The sequence below is a fragment of the Alexandromys fortis genome, unplaced genomic scaffold, assembly GCF_014885135.2.
Source record: "Alexandromys fortis isolate MF-2015 unplaced genomic scaffold, M_Fortis_MF-2015_v1.1 scaffold_55, whole genome shotgun sequence".
Classification (NCBI taxonomy): Eukaryota; Metazoa; Chordata; class Mammalia; order Rodentia; family Cricetidae; genus Alexandromys; species Alexandromys fortis.
In genome coordinates this window covers 10,730,568-10,748,597 of record NW_026067936.1, presented here as the reverse complement: position 1 = coordinate 10,748,597, position 18,030 = coordinate 10,730,568, and the positions used below count along the sequence as shown (strand labels likewise).

The window sequence follows — 18,030 nt, the reverse complement described above, 5'->3', positions numbered from 1 at the left end:
CCCGCCTGAGCACGAAACTAGGAAAGGCCCACAAACAACAAAAATTGCATATGTGCAAAGGATATGGGGGCGACCTGACTCAGAACTCGAGAAGAAAAATACCAGTAGTTAAGTTCTCAAGCCAAGAGGAACGAGGGAGGTGAGCTCACAAAGTGTGTGTGTGTTTTTTTTTTTTAAATCTTTGGTTCACTGTATTGAAAAAAAAAATTTTTCATGATGGTGAGTGAACCAAGTGCCCCATAATACTTAAGCTTGTCCTCTTGCACCAAGAACCAAGCCCTCAGCCCCAGGGGAAGTGTGTAACCAGCCAGGTGCTGTACCAAGTCCTCATACCCTGGGTATTTCTGTTCTATAGCCCTACGAAAAAAAACCTGTTGCTTCTGGTTGGGTTTAGAGCAGGAGCTTCAGGCAGGACGAAGCAGCACACCCAGATGAATTCAGAATGAACAAGACTGTTTTTATTTTTATCTATCGACCCTCTGAATGTAGCATGCCTGAAGCTATTCACCAAACTGCTCTTTGTAGCTGGATGTCACAATGACTCCAGGGACTTGCCTTGATGGGAAGAGGCTTGAACCCCACACACTTAGCCTTTATTCATGGTGGTTATAAGAAATTGCCCTGTTTTAGAAAAATGCCTTTTCTTTCTTTCCCTTTCAAAACAGCTACTAGGATATTAATTATTCCATGTCTTCAAATGAAGGATCCTAGACAAATTCCCTCTAGAAGTAAGGGCTGGGCAAAGGTTCACTCCCCCTGGTGAATAGTTCCTTAAAATTACATGAGACAGAATTCTGCCAGAGGGGGCTTTCTTCTTCTAGGCGAGGCTGGTGAGCGATCCAAAAGTAAGTTTAATTGGTCTCATTCCTCTCAACTAGAATTTGTTGCCACTGTTTCTTCTTTCACACCCTCCCCTTCCCTCTTTATTTGGTTACTAAAATCATTTTCACAAATTCAACTCCTTTCTTTGCCTAAGGTGGGTGGACCCAATTAACTCAGAGATTAGAAACAGGCCTCCAGAAACGTTTGTGCTTCCAGCTGACCCTATAGCTCCCGGGCAGAATGCTCCTTTCTTCCCTCTCCATTGTTTACTTATTTCAAGAGAGAAAGGACCAGGAAACAAAAGACAGCATCAAGGACCTAGGTTTTGCCTGAAAAATTCCCAGCAATGAACCACATCAGGCAAACATGGCTCCATCCATTTAGACAGATCCTGCTGAGAATCACGATTTCTGTGTCCTAAGTTCCAAGACCTTCCATGGACACAGTGAGAGCTGGTTTGAGCCAGTTCTTTCCTCAATGAAAATATAAGATTCTCTCCCCCCCCCCCCCCCCCCCCCATGCTTCTTCCATCGCTGGTGGGAGGGGAAAATGGATGTGTTTACATGGTGTCAGAGGATGGAGCTGCCAAGGCAGAGAAGTAAAAGTGTAAAAAGGGACAGGCTGCTGGGCTGCTAATCACAACCCCAGATCTCCCAGACATCTATACTATTACCGCCTTTATGTGTACTTAAAAACTGTCAGAGTCGTTAACAAGAAACGGGAAATGAGTGGGTTTGGTAGCTGGAAGATGATCCTCAGGCAGAAACACAAGGGCCTGGGAGATACTTCTCCTGAAGTCATCCATGTGTGCATCTGGTTTTAGGAGGAAAGACCCAACTCTCCTAATTAGATTCTAATTCTCTTAATTAGATCTACTGCCTCTTAACTTTGTGCATTTAAAAAAAAAGACATACCAATAATATTAGCTTCCGTACATAACAAGCACTGATGCATGTTAAATGAGTTTGATGAGTTTTGTTTCTGTAGACAGGCCTTCACTAGGTAGCCCAGGCTTACCTGGAATTTGCTATGTAGATCAGGCTGGCCTCCAGCTCAGGGAGATCCAACTATCGCTGCCTCTCAAGTTCTGGGATTACTGTGGTCAGCTGTTCAACGATTTTTTTTTTTTCTTCTAAAGCAAAAGATTCACAAGTGGGTTTAGAATGGAGATCTCCCGCTGGCAGCTAGACCCCAGATTACATCCTTGCACTGGTCTTGTCTGGCAGGGAAGTACGCTGCTTGCTACTTGGCACCCTTTTCCTTCTTCCTGCCTGGGGAGACGGGCGCTGTTAGTGGCATCATCCAAGCTCCCTGGCGGTCAGATGAGCCTGGGGATGGCAGGAAGGAAACGGATGCACCAGGAAATTCTACCCTTCCATCTCTGCTTGCAGAAGCCCCACAGCAAACACCTCCCAAGCAAGTCCTGTGTCCTGTGCTTGCGTTTGTTTGTTCTTTTAATGACCCACACACTTTCTAAGAAGACTGTAAGGGTCTTTCCTTTGAATTAGGCTGGTGGATTTTGTTTGCAGCCAGGTCTCTCAGAGATACAATGTTGACAGATTTGGCAAACGGGAGGTGGGTTTGGAGCAGCAGTAGGGTTAAATTTCAAACACCTGGGATCCCACCCCAAGTTTTCTTCCTCGCAGCCTGCTGGGTGGGAAGAGAAACAAGGAACACTGATCCACACCAACACACCCAGATTTCTGTGGATTGCTGCTGTACCTGGTGAGAGATGCAAGACAGGGGCGGTGCCAGCCAGTTCACTCCTCTGCCGCCTCTGCAGTATATAAGAGATTCTACTCATCAACGAGTACAGTGCACTCAGGCATTCGGAGGTAAAAGGGCTTTGCTTGTGACTCAATCTAAAATACTACTACTACTACTAATAATAATAATAATAATAATTCTGTAAGACTTTTTCTTTCTTTCTTTTATTTTATTGTGGAGGTTGTTTTTTAAATAACAATTTGCAAAAGGGAGAGGAGGCTCCGTAATGGGGTATTGAGGCAGGAATCTAAGCTTCATTCTGTCAGTGGAACTGTCCTCAAGACCTTGCGTGAAGCTAGAACTGTACATAATTACAGAGGTGGTGGTGGTGGAGGGAAGGGGGCTCTGTGAGGAGAGGGGGCTGGCGTATGTGAAATGACATCCTCGATCTTTCATATTTATATTATATATGTATATGTATATAAAAATATTACATCCAAGGGCGACAGTCATTTGTACCATTTCCCAGGGTAACCCGGACGGACGCAGGCAAGGAAAGGGCATGGGGCGGGTGTGGAAGGAGGCGGTGGAAGCGCCTGACTGGAGGCTCAGAGAAGCTGCAGGAGCTTCAGGGACTGTAGGAGGGCCCCCGGCTCTGCCGAGGCCAGGTACTGGCAGCAGAGCCAGTCCTCCAGCTCCACACCCCGCCTCCGGTCCACCGCCTTCTCTGCAAACTTCATCATCATCAGGGCTCGCTTCATGTCGATCCAGTTGTGCAGGGTGCTACACAGCACCTCCTCCGAGGTGCACGGCTGCTCCACCAGCTCCCGCCGGGGTCCCCACAGCAGACACTGCAGCACCCGCTTAGCCTCACCTATGCGGATGCGCTTGATGGGGTCGGCCTCGAGCAGCAGGTGAGCCAGCTGCTGCAGGCCGGGAGAGTAGAGGGACAGTGTGGGTAGCGGGGGTAGGTCCTCCCGCCGGTAATCTCGCTCCCGCAGCTGGGCCCGCACCTCGAATGGGTTGGGCTGGTGGAGCAGCTCATAGATGAGGATGCCCGTCTGGAACTCATCAAACTTGCGGTACTGGGAGGCAGACACGATCTCGGGGGCCAGCCGGGCCTGGCTCTTCTTCTGTTGCAGGTTGGTGGTGCCGCCTGGCTTCTGCTTGGCCTTCAGGAAGTTGCTGATGATGAGTCGGGGCAGGTGCTTCTCACCAGGTCCTCCCTGGCATGCAGTGGTGGCTGTTGGCGTGGCCGAGGGGCACCGGGATGTGGTGGTGGTGGTGGTGGTGGGGGCGGTGGGAGTGGCAGAGGGTCCCGGGGAACCCTGCGGGCTGCAATGCGCCAGCAGCAGGTTCTCCAAACACAGATCCCGGTGGATGATCCCGTGCTCCTTCAGATGCTCCAGCCCATTGCAGAGCTGCAGAAGCAGGAAGCACACCCGCCGCTCGTAAACCTCAGGCTCTGCCCGATGGCTGGCCGCAGAGTCCCGCACGAAGTCGGAGGCCGTCTGGTGCGGCACCTCCCGGGTGATGACAACCACGCAGTCCTGTTCCTGGGCAGGGGAATGCGAGGGTGCAGCAGGCACAGCAGGGTCCTTGCTGGATGTGTCGGGGGAAGCGAGCATGCTGGAGGGCACAGAGGCCACAAAGTGGCCGCAGTCTTGTTGGATGTTGAAGTGCACGGGCACAGACGGGCTACAGTATGATGCTGATTTGGGTTCCGGGGTTTTGCAGATCTGTGGAGAGATGGAAAAGACGAGGTGAGGAATGGGATCCGTGGTTCTCTGAAACAAATGCCAGGCTATTCAGTATCGTACCAAGAGATGGACACCTCCTTACGTCATATCATACATTAAAAAAAAATACTCAAAGGGCTCACCAAGACTTAAGAGTTAGTTCGAAAGCATTCAAATTTTAGAAAAATATGGAAGAAATATATGACCGCATTTCTGAGACTTCAATTTAAGCATTTTCTCTCTCTCTCTCTCTCTCTCTCTCTCTCTCTCTCTCTCTCTCCTTTTCTCCCCTCCCTTCCTCTTTCCTCTATTTCTTTCTGCCACACTGAAGTGTGGTCCACACAAGAAAACAATCCAACCCCGTGTTGCTTCAGCAGCACTGTGGAACAAGAGAAAGATGGCTCTCGTCCACCGAGTGGCCAGCATGGAGCCTCAACAAAGCAGAGCAGTTTCCACAGAACTCAGGCTGACTCCCCATCCTTTCCTGTGAAAGCAGGGTGGGGCTGTGAGGGGATTTCAGCAACCAGGGTATTCCCGCACCTTTAGGACTTGGCTGTGTTCTCCGCTTAGTTCCTAGATCTAGGTAGATATGCAAAGCCTGCTCTCTGAAAGGACTCAAGGGCTGACTGGGTCGCTGCTGTGCAGGAAGCTGTACTCTGCCCCAAGCCATAGCCAGCAGGCGAGGGCTGATCACGATGGTGTTTAAGAACTGACACAGGACTTCCTGAAGTTGCGCCGCACAGACCTCTCATGCCATTTATTTCTACTGCAGCCACATAAACCATACAGCATGGAACTCTGAATCAAAGAGTTCATTCAGTCTCTGAATAAAGTTTTTTTTTTCTTTTACAAAGCTACCCAGGGAGTGGGTAACACATTAATACGCTAATCTCTTCATTGTGGAGGAAGACTTGTAATAAAAGGGAAGTATGTCTACCCAGACATTGTTCCCTATTATACTAATAAAACCGATTTGGAATCCACGTAAAGGAGTTTGCCTCGGGATCTTATTGCAACATACCCAGCCATACCGCTTTTAAATGACATTCCCCTGGAATCCTTTTATTTATTAAGTGCAACGCTATTCATCATTTTTATTATGAAGATGATATGTGTGTGCAAGGAGAGGGGGACGATGTGTGTGATTGTTAGCCGTGGAGTGTGGGAGAGGTGGAGGGTATCAAGGGACAACGTCCCCTGATTGGTTCCCTCCTACCACAATGGGTTCTGGGGCTCAGACTCACGTTGAGGCTTGCAAGGCAAATGGTTCCACTGGCTGAGTCAGCTCTTTGGCCTTGGGACGCTTTTACATGAACAGAAATTGGTGGGGACAGGTCCCTGAGAAAGCCTTGCCTATAACACTCAGTGACTGCCCAGCCACTGTCTGTCAAGCTCTCGGAGGACAGGTAGAGGATGCCACTCTGCGCCCACAGCAGATACACACTGGACCCTTGCACATGCTGGGCACCACGTCACCCATGCGGCTCTCAAGAGACTTCTCCTTAAATCCTGCAAAGCTCAGAGCAGTAGGTGCTCGAACAGAGGGTAAACCGCGGCTTTGGGAGTTGAAACTACCTGACCAGGCCCCTGGGAAGCGTTCTCTAAGTCAAATGCCCAAGCTTTGGAAAGAAGGAGAGGTGGGTTTAAATGTCAACTCGGCAACCTTCGACAAGTCACAGGCGAATCTTTTCTGAAGCGGTTGTAGTCTATCGAGAAGCTTCAAATACGGAATCGAAAAATATGGAACAACGCAGGCTCCAATAAATACAGGGCAAGGTTTCAGTGATTCTGGTCACTGATGGCTATGTGACTGTCTTGTGCACATTTCTGTTGAGAGTGGCCCCATTTAATCTATATTGTGAACAGTGAATGCACAGCTCACACACTACGTAACTCCTATATTCTCAGCAAGTCCCATCACGGGCTCCCCGTGTAGGAACACTAACAATCCCTTAGCATTACACTCGAGGGGGAGGGGGTTAAATATCAAACTCATGAACAACACCAGCAATGCAAAGTATAAAAATAGTGAAAAAGGGAGGCGCGGAGTATACTCAAAAAAGAACACATGCTTTTGGTTGGAGCAGCGAGCAGATGGAAACACGCACACTGGGCCATCCCCCATTTTCTTCTGCCCTGCACACGTCCGCAAAGGATGGGAAAATGCTTTGAGTATTGATCTGTGGGTTACAAAATGAGTTTCAACGGGCAGATTATGCTACATATATGGAAGTGACAATGCTGAGAATCGGCGACATTTATCTCTCATTCTGTTTTCTTTGTGCTTTTAACTGGGACAGTGGAGGCTCCTGAGGATTAGCTTAAATGATACAGGTATGGCTTTGGGCACCAAGCCTGGCCCATGGTGAGCCTGCAATGAAAGGGTTGCTATGGTGACCGCTCCTGCCATTATGTCTGTAGCCATGTGGTGGGGCAGAGCTATCCAGAGCTGGTTTGCAAGTTCTCTACAACCCTTAACTGAGCAGCTGCCAGGGCCTGGGACAGGCTTTCCAAAGCCCTCTTTCCTTCAGGGTATAAAAGGCTCCAGCCCAGCACATGCAGGGGCCTGGAGCCCCAGCTGAGCCACTGACATTTTGCACAGAGATGTAAATGAAGGAGCAGGGTAAATAGTAACTGGCTGGATGCCTTACAAAATCAGCAAGCGGGGCCTCAAGCAAAGCCCACACCACAACCTTCCCCTCCATTGGAGTGAGTTGCTCCAGGAAGAGCTAAACAGTGCGCCCTCCCAGCCCTGGGTGGGGCATCCTACAGCGGTGCGATGAAGACTGAAAAATGGAGAAGTGAGGGCGATCTTCATCCCTTCCTCCTCTGCCACCCGACTCATCCAGGGGATCCTGTCCTTGGCTTTAGCTCTGGAACTTTCCAAAGACCTTGGGATCGGCTCAGGTTGCAAACTTTGTGGTGCCTTAATAAGCTTTGGGCCTCATCGATGGGTGAAAATCCGGACTAGTTCCGGTCTGTTAAACAATGTATAAATAAATAAAAAGAAATAAAAGAAAAAAAAGATCCAAAGCCTCATTGGTCACTAATGTTGAACTGTATCTCTACATGGCTGAGAAACAGCTTCAACCCCCAACTCCAAAGAACTTGTGGTTTTTCTTCTCCTCTCTGCCACATATTCAGGGAGTCAGGCTCGAAGAGCCGGTTTATGTCTTGATGTTGCAGGTCAACAAGCCTGTGATCGGAGGTTCCAGAGTCAGGTGCAAGCAGGTGCCCGTCTGCCATTGTTCACCGGGATTCAGGAGCAACGCTGCATTTGATTTCGGTGTCAGCTCCCTGCTTAACATGCATAGATGAACTGAGCTCAGGGATGCGTGCACGAACACACAGGCGGCGGCTGGGAAGGAGCCCAGCTCCCCCTCCCCTGGGCTCTCAGATGACTGTATTCCGTCTAGACTGCAGAGCTAATGAAGTGGAACAGCTGCACGTGCCAAATGATGCTTGCAGCTCCCTGCCCCCCACCGCCACACCAGGCACACTTACAAAGTCATAATGCCTTTCCCAATTACAGGATCCCAAATACAGGATGCGTATGAGATACTGTTCTCCGAACTTTGTTTTACAGGTGGTTCAATGAACAACCACTTCTCCAGCACAGTCAAAATAGGAACCCTCTGGGACCCTATCCCCATTGGAGATGAAGGCTAACCTTCAAGATTCCTCCAGGTTTAAACTCCTAATACAATAAGGGTAACACTTGCTTCTGCCATCCTCTGGGGAGGCTGAACTTTTTCCTATGTATTGGGGAACACTGGCTGTAGAGTTCAAGCTCTCTACACAATCACTCATAGGTAGGGAAAGAGTCTCTGCCCAAGGTTTGAACTTGGTGCTAGCCCCTCCCTTGGTTCTTGCCGTGTAATCCCATCACTTTCTTTGAATTAAAGACTTTCTTCAAGACTGCATGAGACTGATGTGGGATTCCCTTCTGTATGTTATGAATATGTTTTATTACCATTGGTTAATAAAGAATCTGCTTTGGCCTGTGACAGGGCAGAATAGAGCTAGGCCGAAAACTAAACTGAATGCAGGGAGAAAGAAGGCAGAGTCAGGCAGATGCCATGTAGCTGCCAAAGGAGAAGGACACCAGAACCTTACTGGTAAGCCACAGCCTCATGGCGATTCACAGAAGAATAGAAATGGGTTAACTTAAGAAGCAAGAGCTAGCTAGGAATATGCCTGAGTCACTGGCCGAACAGTGTTGTAATTAATATAGTTTCTATGTGATTATTCAGGTCTAGGCAGCCAGGAAACCAATGCACAGTTTCCGTTTACATGACACCTCCAGGTTCAGCACGAGGAAGCAAGGTAACAGTAACCAAAGCTCATGAGCACAAGACAAGGGTCACGGTCTGGAGGACAAGTCACATACCAAGTTCTCATATTCATGGACCTTTAAACGTCTGTCCAACCTCTCCACTCAGGGAGCCCGCATGGCAACAGTTCATCTTGCTCAGATCCCTTCCCAGTCACCCTCTGCCCTTCATATGCTCCCCAATTGCAAACAGTTACAAATATGACTGTCTGCTCTACTTTGTGATGGTGCCCAGGCAGAAAGACAAATTCAGTAGCAGTTGTGCTTCGTGGTTGTGAATTGTGCTTTCCCTCGGTTGGCAAGATGCAGGGAGACTCTTCCTTGGGATGGGGCAGGGGCAGTAAGAAACATTTCTCATCACAGTGGAAAACAATGGTGACGCCATGCTGGCTGGGCTGCTGAGCTGGACATTAGACTGCATTTTCAACTTCCCACATTTTGCAACTCATATTGAGTACTTGGGGACAAAGCTTCAGCATAAGTCAAGAAGTAAATTTACTGGATACAGCCATCCTAACAGAAAAAGAAACTATGGGCCCTTTTCTTTTAACTTCAGTTGGGGCGGGGAGGTGGGACATGAAGTTTAGTCTACCAGGAAGGCAGCTTCTAGGTTCAGACATAAAGTGCCAATGAAGCCCAAGAACTAATACCATAGAAGCTCCCTTGGGACAGTCACCCTCTTCCTCCCCTTCCCTCCCTCCTCTCTCTTCATTTCCTGTGGGCTCGGTGATTAAAGCAGTGTCCTCACATACACTAAGCAAGCGCTTTACTACTGAGTTACACCCTCAAACTCCTTTTTTTATTGTAAGACAATCTGGTTGACTTATGCAGATTGGCCTTGAGCCCAGGCTGTGGGCTCTGTGTAGCCCAGGCAGGCTACTTTAAATCCTCCTACTTCAGCCTCCTGAGAAGATAGGATCACCAGGCCTGGCAGTATTTTCTTGCTACCAGTGCCCACTCCCTTAGCCATGATCTGATCCATGTCTTCTGTGACCCTGGTATCTGTAAAACTATGAGGAGCTTCCTAGTAGCTGTCCCTGCACCCTCTTTATAGAGGGGTGGCTTCTAAGTGTGCAGAACTCCCCGGAACTTACTTGCCACGGCTCTCAATCTGTCTTTTCTGGTGGTATCAGAAGTTTCTCCAAAGTAAAATCTTAAGATTCACTCCAGTGGCATTGGTAACTAATCTACCAGCGAGGAATCTAACTGTAACAGTAAATACTGAGCAAATGTTACCATCACTTACACGGTTCAGGACAATGTCTAAGTCTAATGCTCCTGCCTCCAACACTTGAGAGCAGGCACCTTAATGATCCTTTTTTTTTTTTTTTTTTACCGGATTATAAACTCCACAAGGAATCTCATGTCCACACCTCTCAGATCTTTGGGAAATATCCAGCAGAGAGTAAAAATCCGCAGAATATTTGACTGAACTCTGCTGCACTAAAAGCTCTTTTCCTATTGCAACTGGACCACAACCCTAAGAGCATTGTCCACATCTTATACTCATGCTAAGAATCTAACGGCGCTGCTTCCCAGGGCCAGGCAGAGAGCAAGAGCACCAAGTACAAAAGGCAGCTTGCTTATCTATACTTCCAGAACCTTGGAGAGGTGGAATGACGGGCCAGGATCGGCTAGTCAGAGCACAGAATGGGAGGGGCGAGGGTGGTACCTACTTTCACAGCATAGGTGCTGCCAGGGTCCTCGGAGCAGGTGGCACAGTAGTAAATGGCATCCCCCGAGTCGCAACAAGGCTTGTTGCACGTCAGCTTGAAGAGCGACCAGTTATTCTCATTGAAGCGCAGTTCTTTCTTCTGGCCACCCATGAAGAGGTCTTCACACTTGGTCACTAAGCGGGCCAGCGACTGTGTGTAGAGGCCACCCAGCTTGGCGTAGGTGCCCTCCTTGCTGCTGATGCTACTCAGAAGGCTGTGCAGCTGGAGCTGGGTGCTGCCCGAGGAGGCCTGGCTGGACACGCTGAGCTGGGAAGAGGAAGTGGAGGTGGCCGCTCGGCACGGGAGACTGGGGCTCCCACAGCTCCCTTTGCTGCCTGCCAGCCCCAGAGCTGGACCCCAGGGGGCACTGCCTTTGAAAGCTTTCTCCAGAGGCTCAGAAGAGGAGAAGATAGGGTGGGGATGGTCTCCAGAGTTTAAGGAATAGCTAAAAGGAGGTTCATCGTGGACACAAACATTGGTATCCGAGTGGCTTAGGTTCAGCTTGGGACTTGCCGTTCGTGGCTTAGGGGAGCCTTGGGTCCAGAAGAAGCCATCAGGGGATGAGGCTGCACGGCTCACTATCTTTTTCTGGGGCAGAGGAGGAGGCTGTGCAGGACCACTGGGGGACACATCCTCGGTGGAGCCTGACGGAAAAGGGACAGGAGCAAAGAGTTTTTTCCCACTGATGGTGGGTGAGTGGGCGGGCTCATATGAGGGACCTAAAAAAAAAAAAAAAAAAAAAAGAAGAAGAAGAAGAAGAATCAGGTTAGAGACCAATGCCACCGACCCAGGTGTTGTAGGATTTTTTTCTTAATTGGTCAAAGCAATCATTTTATTGTATCCCTTTTCTATTTCTTCAAATGGTGGGTGCACACTGGACAAAATGCAAACTACACAAATGTTACAGACTGACAGTTAAGTCTCCCTCGTGCTTTTTCCCTTAGCACTAAGTACCTTTGATCAGAGGCCTTCTCTGTCAGCAATTTCTCACGCATTGTTCTAATAACCCAAATAAATCTGCATGCGTGGGCACAAACAGCATCCGTTCTTTGGAACACTGCTTTTCTTTCATGCCTTGGGTAGAGTTCACCTACTTCATTCTTCTGAATAGTGGTGTCATAATATATTATTGGAGGTAAGTATCACAATCTAACTAGCAGTCTCTTGATTGTAAAGCTTCGCCCACCACGCTGCTACAGCAACAGTAAACTTGAACTCACATGACTTTCGTGACTTGAGTCCACTTCCTGACAAGTCAGGTTTAAGGACGTATTATGTACTAGAGTAAATGTGGTTCTTCCCCATCTTTGATGTATGTGTTTCTGTGATGTGCTCATGTGCGTTTATACATATATGCACAAATACACGTGTGTGTATGAATGTGGAACCCAGAGGTCAACTTTGGATGTCATTTCTCAGGTGCCACCCAACCTGTTTTTTGAGAAAGGGTCTCTGGTTGGCAGGAGGCTTACCCATGAGGCCAGCAAGCTGGGCAACAAGCCCCAGCTATGAAATTATATCTGTTTCCTGGGTACTGGAATCATAGGTGGTGTTGTCACACCTGACACACACACACGCACACACGCATGCACACACACACACACACATTTTAACATGGGCTCTGGAACACAGGTCTCCAGGCTCACACAGTCTAGCAAACACTTAATGATGGTGCCATTTCCCTAGCACAGATCTCTATGTTTAGTGTGTAGTTCTTTGGGATTTCACAAATACCTTTCTGGTGTCAGAGAATGGCAAGTCTGCAGAAAGTTTAGAAATCAGAAAGGTTCGAAATTCAAAAATCATCTTTAATTGTGTACTGAGTTCAACCAAGGCTAGCTAGGGCTACAGAAGGCCCTATCGCAAGACAAAAAAAAAGAAAACCAAACAGCAAGAAATGGAGGGTGGCACATGGCCCTTTTTGCCCTCTTCCAGCCTGAAGTGGCTTTTGCTCTTGGTTCCTGGTTGGTCATACACACACAGCTTATCAGGGTCACAGCAGCTGTCCTTCCCACCTGGCCCTGCTCAGCTAACGACTGGCAGGTTTAGTTAGGGAGGGAGCGTTGGGTGTTCCTGCCAGCAAGGCTAACTGAATGATTTATGTTTCTTCCAGGAGTCTCAGGTTAATAACAAGTGAGAGAGGCACAGTGCGGACCAGCAGGCCTTCCGTGTCTGGGAATTCTCCTCTTGTAGTCTCAGCAGACAGTGATCCAGAACCAGCCAGCGTGTGGCAGGGAGACCACACTGGACTCTGCAAACCTGGAGTCCTCGGGTCTCCTGTCCCAGGCTCCCCAGGAAAGTGCCTCTGCTCCCATGGACTGGGTCAGGAATGGGGACAAAGTTTACAGATGATTCATTTCCTCTCAGCGCTAGCAGGAGAAGTGGAGCGGGGAGGAGGGTTGTTTCCTCATACCCTGGATTAAAAAAAAAGCCAGGGACATGATACCTGCCTATGAGGCTCCCTGAGCCCAGAAAGCCTCTGCTAGTGAGTGGAGTTTCTATTTACAGCAGCCGCTACAGCACTTAGCAAAGCCTGAAGAAGACATGCCTTTCCTGACATCCAAAATGCTTTCATAATTCACAGGTAAGCCATTGGTCCAGGCCTAAAAAGACAACCTGAGTGACTTTGGCCAATGGCCAGAAAGACTCATATTCAATGGCAAACGGAAACTACTACAGCCTGGTTATATGCTGGCTTTGGACAGCTGTCTCCAGTGAACAGCAGGAAGGGCTAAGAAAGATTTCTGGGAACTAGGCAAACGCTCTAATGTTGAGCTAAATTCCCAGCTGAGTAACTTTGCATATGAACTAAGACTAAGGGTTCCAAACACCATTTCCCAAATTTTCCTTCCGGTCTCCAGTGCCACACACAGCATACACAGATAGAGAGGAACACCCAGCACCCCTTTAGTGCGCACGCTTCTGACAAGAGAAGGCTCCAGCATCACCTGTGGCATGCTGGGTGGGTCTCCCAAAGGCGGAGGGAGGATGTATACGGGTTTGATATCTTTATATTTAGAAGCAAAGAAGGAGTCAGGATTTCAATGGTTGGGAAAAACAGGTTAGTCCCCACTCAGAAGGCAGGGCAAAAGTTCAAATGTGGCAGCGTGAGGTCTACCTTATGATAGTCTTCTCTTCTTGCTGGGTTTAATAGGTACTTCCACTGTCTCTACAGCCAAAACAGAGCTGGGCTTACGGAGGAAGTGGTCAGCTCTGTTTGAAGCCACAAGTGAGCATCATTCAGCTCTTCTCTGCTCCATTCTCTGCCTGTAGCCAGGCTGGAGCAAGCATTGAGGCAGAAGGCACAGTCCCTCCCAAGATCTCCAAGCTCTGCACAAGTATGTTAGTCTCTACCCTAAACATGGGTGAGAAAAAGCCAACTGAATGTGTGTGGGGGGAGGGTGCGTGTGTGCGCATGCACATGCTTGCGTGCAAAACTTGGAATATTCTACAGATTGACCCTTGACAACCAAGTATAGCCAGGCGAACAGCCGTAGAAATGTCTCACCCATCAGTTAATGTGTTGGGAGCAGTGAGACCCCAGATCCTGAATTTCTTGTAATCCCCTGATCTGAGTGCCTACAGCTGCTCTGAGCACGAGACCTTCAGGAGTTCCTGATGGCAGGAGAGTGGTTTCTGGTGGGTTTGGCTGGGGCTTGGCTATCTCTATATAATCTGCCCCTGAACACAATAAAGGGGGAATTCAAGGATGACCCGTGTCGCTGTCTCTCTGTCTGTGTGTGTCTGTGTATTTTACCCTCCAGCCCCCTTGCCCGAAGCTCGCGAACTGGGTGCCAGCGCACAGAGCGCAGACGCGGGGGCGCGGCAAATGTTTCTCAAGCATCTACTAAATGTGAGACATTAAAAACGAATTCAAGTGGGAAAAACTCTGCCCAGACCCTGGGGCAGTTTGGTCCCTCGTTAGAGATGAGGAGGGTACGGCCAAACCACCTGTGTTGGCACCTTGGCAGGCACGAAGAAGCAGTCAGGGAGGTTTCTGCCAACCAATGGGTAAGGTAGGGGCTCAGGGGTTCTCTGGCCTCGCAATTTTCCAAAGGGAAGCTGTGCAACTTCTCATTTGGTTCCAGAATCTGAAGAGGCTCCTCATCACATGTCCAAAGGGACAAAGCAGAGCCGTCCTTTCAGAGGAACGCCTGGCTTTTCCAGGAAGATAAACGTGGCTAGAGTTGGAAGCATGTTATTAGCATTTTGCAGCTGGATGGGAAATGTGGCCTTTGGGAGGAATCTCTCCAGACCGTCCCTGCAAGCGACAGTATGATTTGCAGGGGGCAAAGGTCTCAGTTTGGAAGACAGTTCCCAAGTCTCCTGTGCCAGCCAGCGCCCCGCTGGGGCTCTAGAGTCGGGGCCTTCTGCCTCTTGCCGTGACACAGCCAGTGAGGCTTTCTCCTTGGGTAGTTAAACTGAAATTTCCTCCAAATCACTTTTCACTGTTGGGAGAAAGGTAAGCTGACGTTTTCAGAGGACAAACTGAGGATGACGACTTGAAGGACAGCCACGTGTTAACATACCAACTCCATTTCTTCTAAGAATGAATCTCAGCCATTCTAACCGAATCTCCCCACGATCCCAATGTAGTTTTCGAACAGAACAGCTTGAACAAGGATTGGTAAGTGAGGGGTTTAAATGAAGGTCACAATGAAAATATATATATATATATATGCAGCGACTTTAAAAACTGAGTTACACTAAAGGTTCTGACTGAAAGACTTCAAGTACAAAAGCGTATACAAGTGAATTTTAGGGTACCCGAGAGATTCATAATGAAGTAGAGAACAAGACGGGGTGTCGGGAGAGAGACCTTTCACCGCTTATCTCCCTGTCCTGGTTGATATTTAATCATGACACATACGAGCTTATTGAAGTAATAGTTTAAGACTCAATTTAAAGAAAACCATTTAAGATAAAGCCTCTTTGCTGACAGGGTAGCTCAGGATACTGAAAGAGAGTATTTAAACAGAATATATTTTCCTCTGCGACAAACCCCTGTCCTTCAGTAACATCTCCGAGGGCAGAATGCCTGATTCAGTTCCTGATGGGCTGGGGGTATATACGGTGTTAGGACAGTTACTTATATAATATATTGGACTGAATCTATGGATTTAGGATCAAGCGATCTAATAAGCCCATCTAATCTAATAGAGCATACCATACATTCAATTTAGGTAGACAGTTGCCGGAGGATCTTTTTGAAAAAAAAAAACGTGACCTCTTCTGCAGAGCTGGAGGAGACTGTCGGGGAGGGGGACAAGGGCCTGCTGAAGGTCACGCTGTCACTCGTTCTGACTACAGTCTAATCTTTGTGGACTTCCTATCTCTTGCCTTGACAGGCATTCCTACCCCTCCCCGCCCCCTTCCTGGCTTGTTCTTTTGCCAAAGCACTTACTGCAAGTGTGGAACTAGCCACGTGCCCTCTGAAGAAAGGGACTGGCAGTCATTTCTGGGTCTTTGGCATCTGGAGTCATACCCAGCCCATAGCTGGTGAGAAACAGCTGCCAAACGAATGACAGAGCGTATGTACAAACACACCCACCCCCACCCCACACATATGTACGCATTATTTTAAAACCTATCGGCATTGCTGAGGAGGAAAACAAGCGGATTGATGCCACAGTGTTTAGTTACGTTGCTCTAGCCCTGGCTTGCTAGCTATAAAATAAGGATCAGCAATGCATCTGGCTCTTCTATAGGGTGAGGTTCTACCGTCCCCTGCAGGGATAGAGCCCTCTGCCCTGTTCCATTGCCGATGCTGGCCGCCTTTTTTTCAACAGCAAATTCTAACCTCCGTCTGTTGAATCACTCAGTTAAAAGAGGGAAGTGATTGTAATATGACAGTAAGTCTGTGTTTATCTGGGGTTTTGTCGTTGTTTTGAGTCAGCGTCTCTTTACAGGAGGCTGGCCTGGATTCCGATCACATTGCGGAGGACGACCTGGCACGCCCAGTGTTCTTGCCTCCCACCAGCCACACACAAGGACTGCAGGTCTGAACCACCACCCTCGGCTTTAGGTTTGCATAGTTCAAGGTGGCCACTTCGAGCATAAGCTGGCCATTTGGCTGATGATGTCCCCCTCACAGCCACCCACCCGTTCTCCAGAACAGACCCCACTACAACTGCATTTGTCCTTCCAGATGCTGAGACCACTCTGTCCTTCTACTCAGGTGACTGTCTGCTTAGCACACTGCCCGCACAGACAAAATGTCCTAACAGATGTACTAGGAGGAACATGAGATCTGATAAAGGTAGAAAGTGGAAAATTTTACAATGATATAAAAATACCATTTTGTTACTTTAGAATTTCGACAAACGCCTACTTAAAAAATTTAACGGGTTTGAAATATATATCTGAGGAGAGGTTGGTTTTTTCTAGAGAGTTTCTCTGTGTGTCCCTGACTTCTTAGAACTCACTCTGTAGACCAGGCTGGCCTTCAACTCAAAGATCCACCTGCCTCTGCCTTCAAACGCTGAGATTAGAGGTGTGTGCCACCACCAGGCACATTTACATTCTTATAAAATTTAAATTAAGATATTTCTTTTGCTATGAAACCTGGACAGAAGATCTCTAATTTTGACCACCAACTGTGATAAATTCCTAACAACTTTCCATAAGCTACTGCTGTGATGGAATAGTTTGGAATGACTTTTTCCTTAACACAGGCCACATCATGGATGCAAAAGTCCAGCAAGATGCATTGTTTCGCCAGCGAGTTCTTGCTGCAGAGAAACGCAGAGCCCAATGATTTCTTTTGACTGTCCTCAAGACTCCAGAGAGGCTGACACTAATTCTCATTTCATACAACTTCAGCTTGAACAGATGCCTCATCCCTTCTGATTCACTGCCTCACTGTCTGTCCTAAATGTCAAAAAGTTACGACGCACTAGTGTTCCCGTTGTAAGATAAAGGCAGATAAGAACCTGAGGGCAAGCTGGCAGTGTTGGCCCATTCCTTCAATCCCAGCACTCGGGAGGTAGAGGCAGGTGGATCTCTGGATCTGAGGCCAATCTGATCTACAGGTGAGTCCCAGGATAGCCAGGGCTACAGAAAGAAATCTTATCTCAAAAACAAAACAAACAAACAAAACAAAAGGATTTGAAAGTGAGTGGACCTGAGCTGTGGTGAGAGGCAGAATGAAGGGTTTCTCTTGTCAGTTTCAAAACTCAGCCCTGATTTAGGCCCATACGAAAGGGCAGAAGCCAGTACGGGAAGGGCCAGCACACCTGGCTGGGGAGGAACCTACGTTCGAAGGGTCTTGCCCACTGAATATCTCACTTGTGCTAAAGCAATGACCATGGGAATAAATGCATTTTGACTCCTGCTATTCAGAAATTAACGTGAGAAAAATGCCTTTACTGGGTGCCACCCCTGTCCTCACAAGATGCAGGTGGCTCTCTGTGCCCTACTCTACAGCTTCTAAATGTGCAGCACCCAGCTTCCAGCAGCACAGCTCCCCTTACCTGCACCCAGAATAGCACATCAAGCTGTTCTGCTTTCCCAGCATGCTCACAATAGCACGTCAAGTTGCTCTCCTTTTCCCAGGATGCAACGCTCCCCTGCACCTTTGGCTCCTCTTGACTGGTTTAGCACCCTGGAAAATCCTTGTTCCTCCTCTCCTACATCCTCATGTCTAACCATACCCGTCTTTTCAAAAAAAGGCTTTTCTGGAACCGTCCCTCAATTTTCATTCTAGAAGCTCTAG

At 48.3% G+C, this 18,030-nt stretch overlaps 1 protein-coding gene across 2 annotated transcripts in view; it reads right to left on the bottom strand.

Annotated features, from left to right (window-relative positions):
- Nucleotides 1-2,734: 2,734 nt before the first annotated feature.
- The window catches only part of Prag1 (PEAK1 related, kinase-activating pseudokinase 1), a 54,695-nt gene continuing 39,399 nt past the window's right edge, over nucleotides 2,735-18,030 (bottom strand). For both annotated transcript variants that reach the window (XM_050146859.1, XM_050146860.1), the window contains exons 5-6: nucleotides 10,278-11,035; nucleotides 2,735-4,268 (exon numbers count right to left, since the gene is read on the bottom strand). In XM_050146859.1, coding sequence (XP_050002816.1) covers nucleotides 3,138-4,268; nucleotides 10,278-11,035 — 1,889 coding nt within the window. In that variant the 3' untranslated portion in view covers nucleotides 2,735-3,137. The remainder of the gene's footprint in view (nucleotides 4,269-10,277; nucleotides 11,036-18,030) is intronic.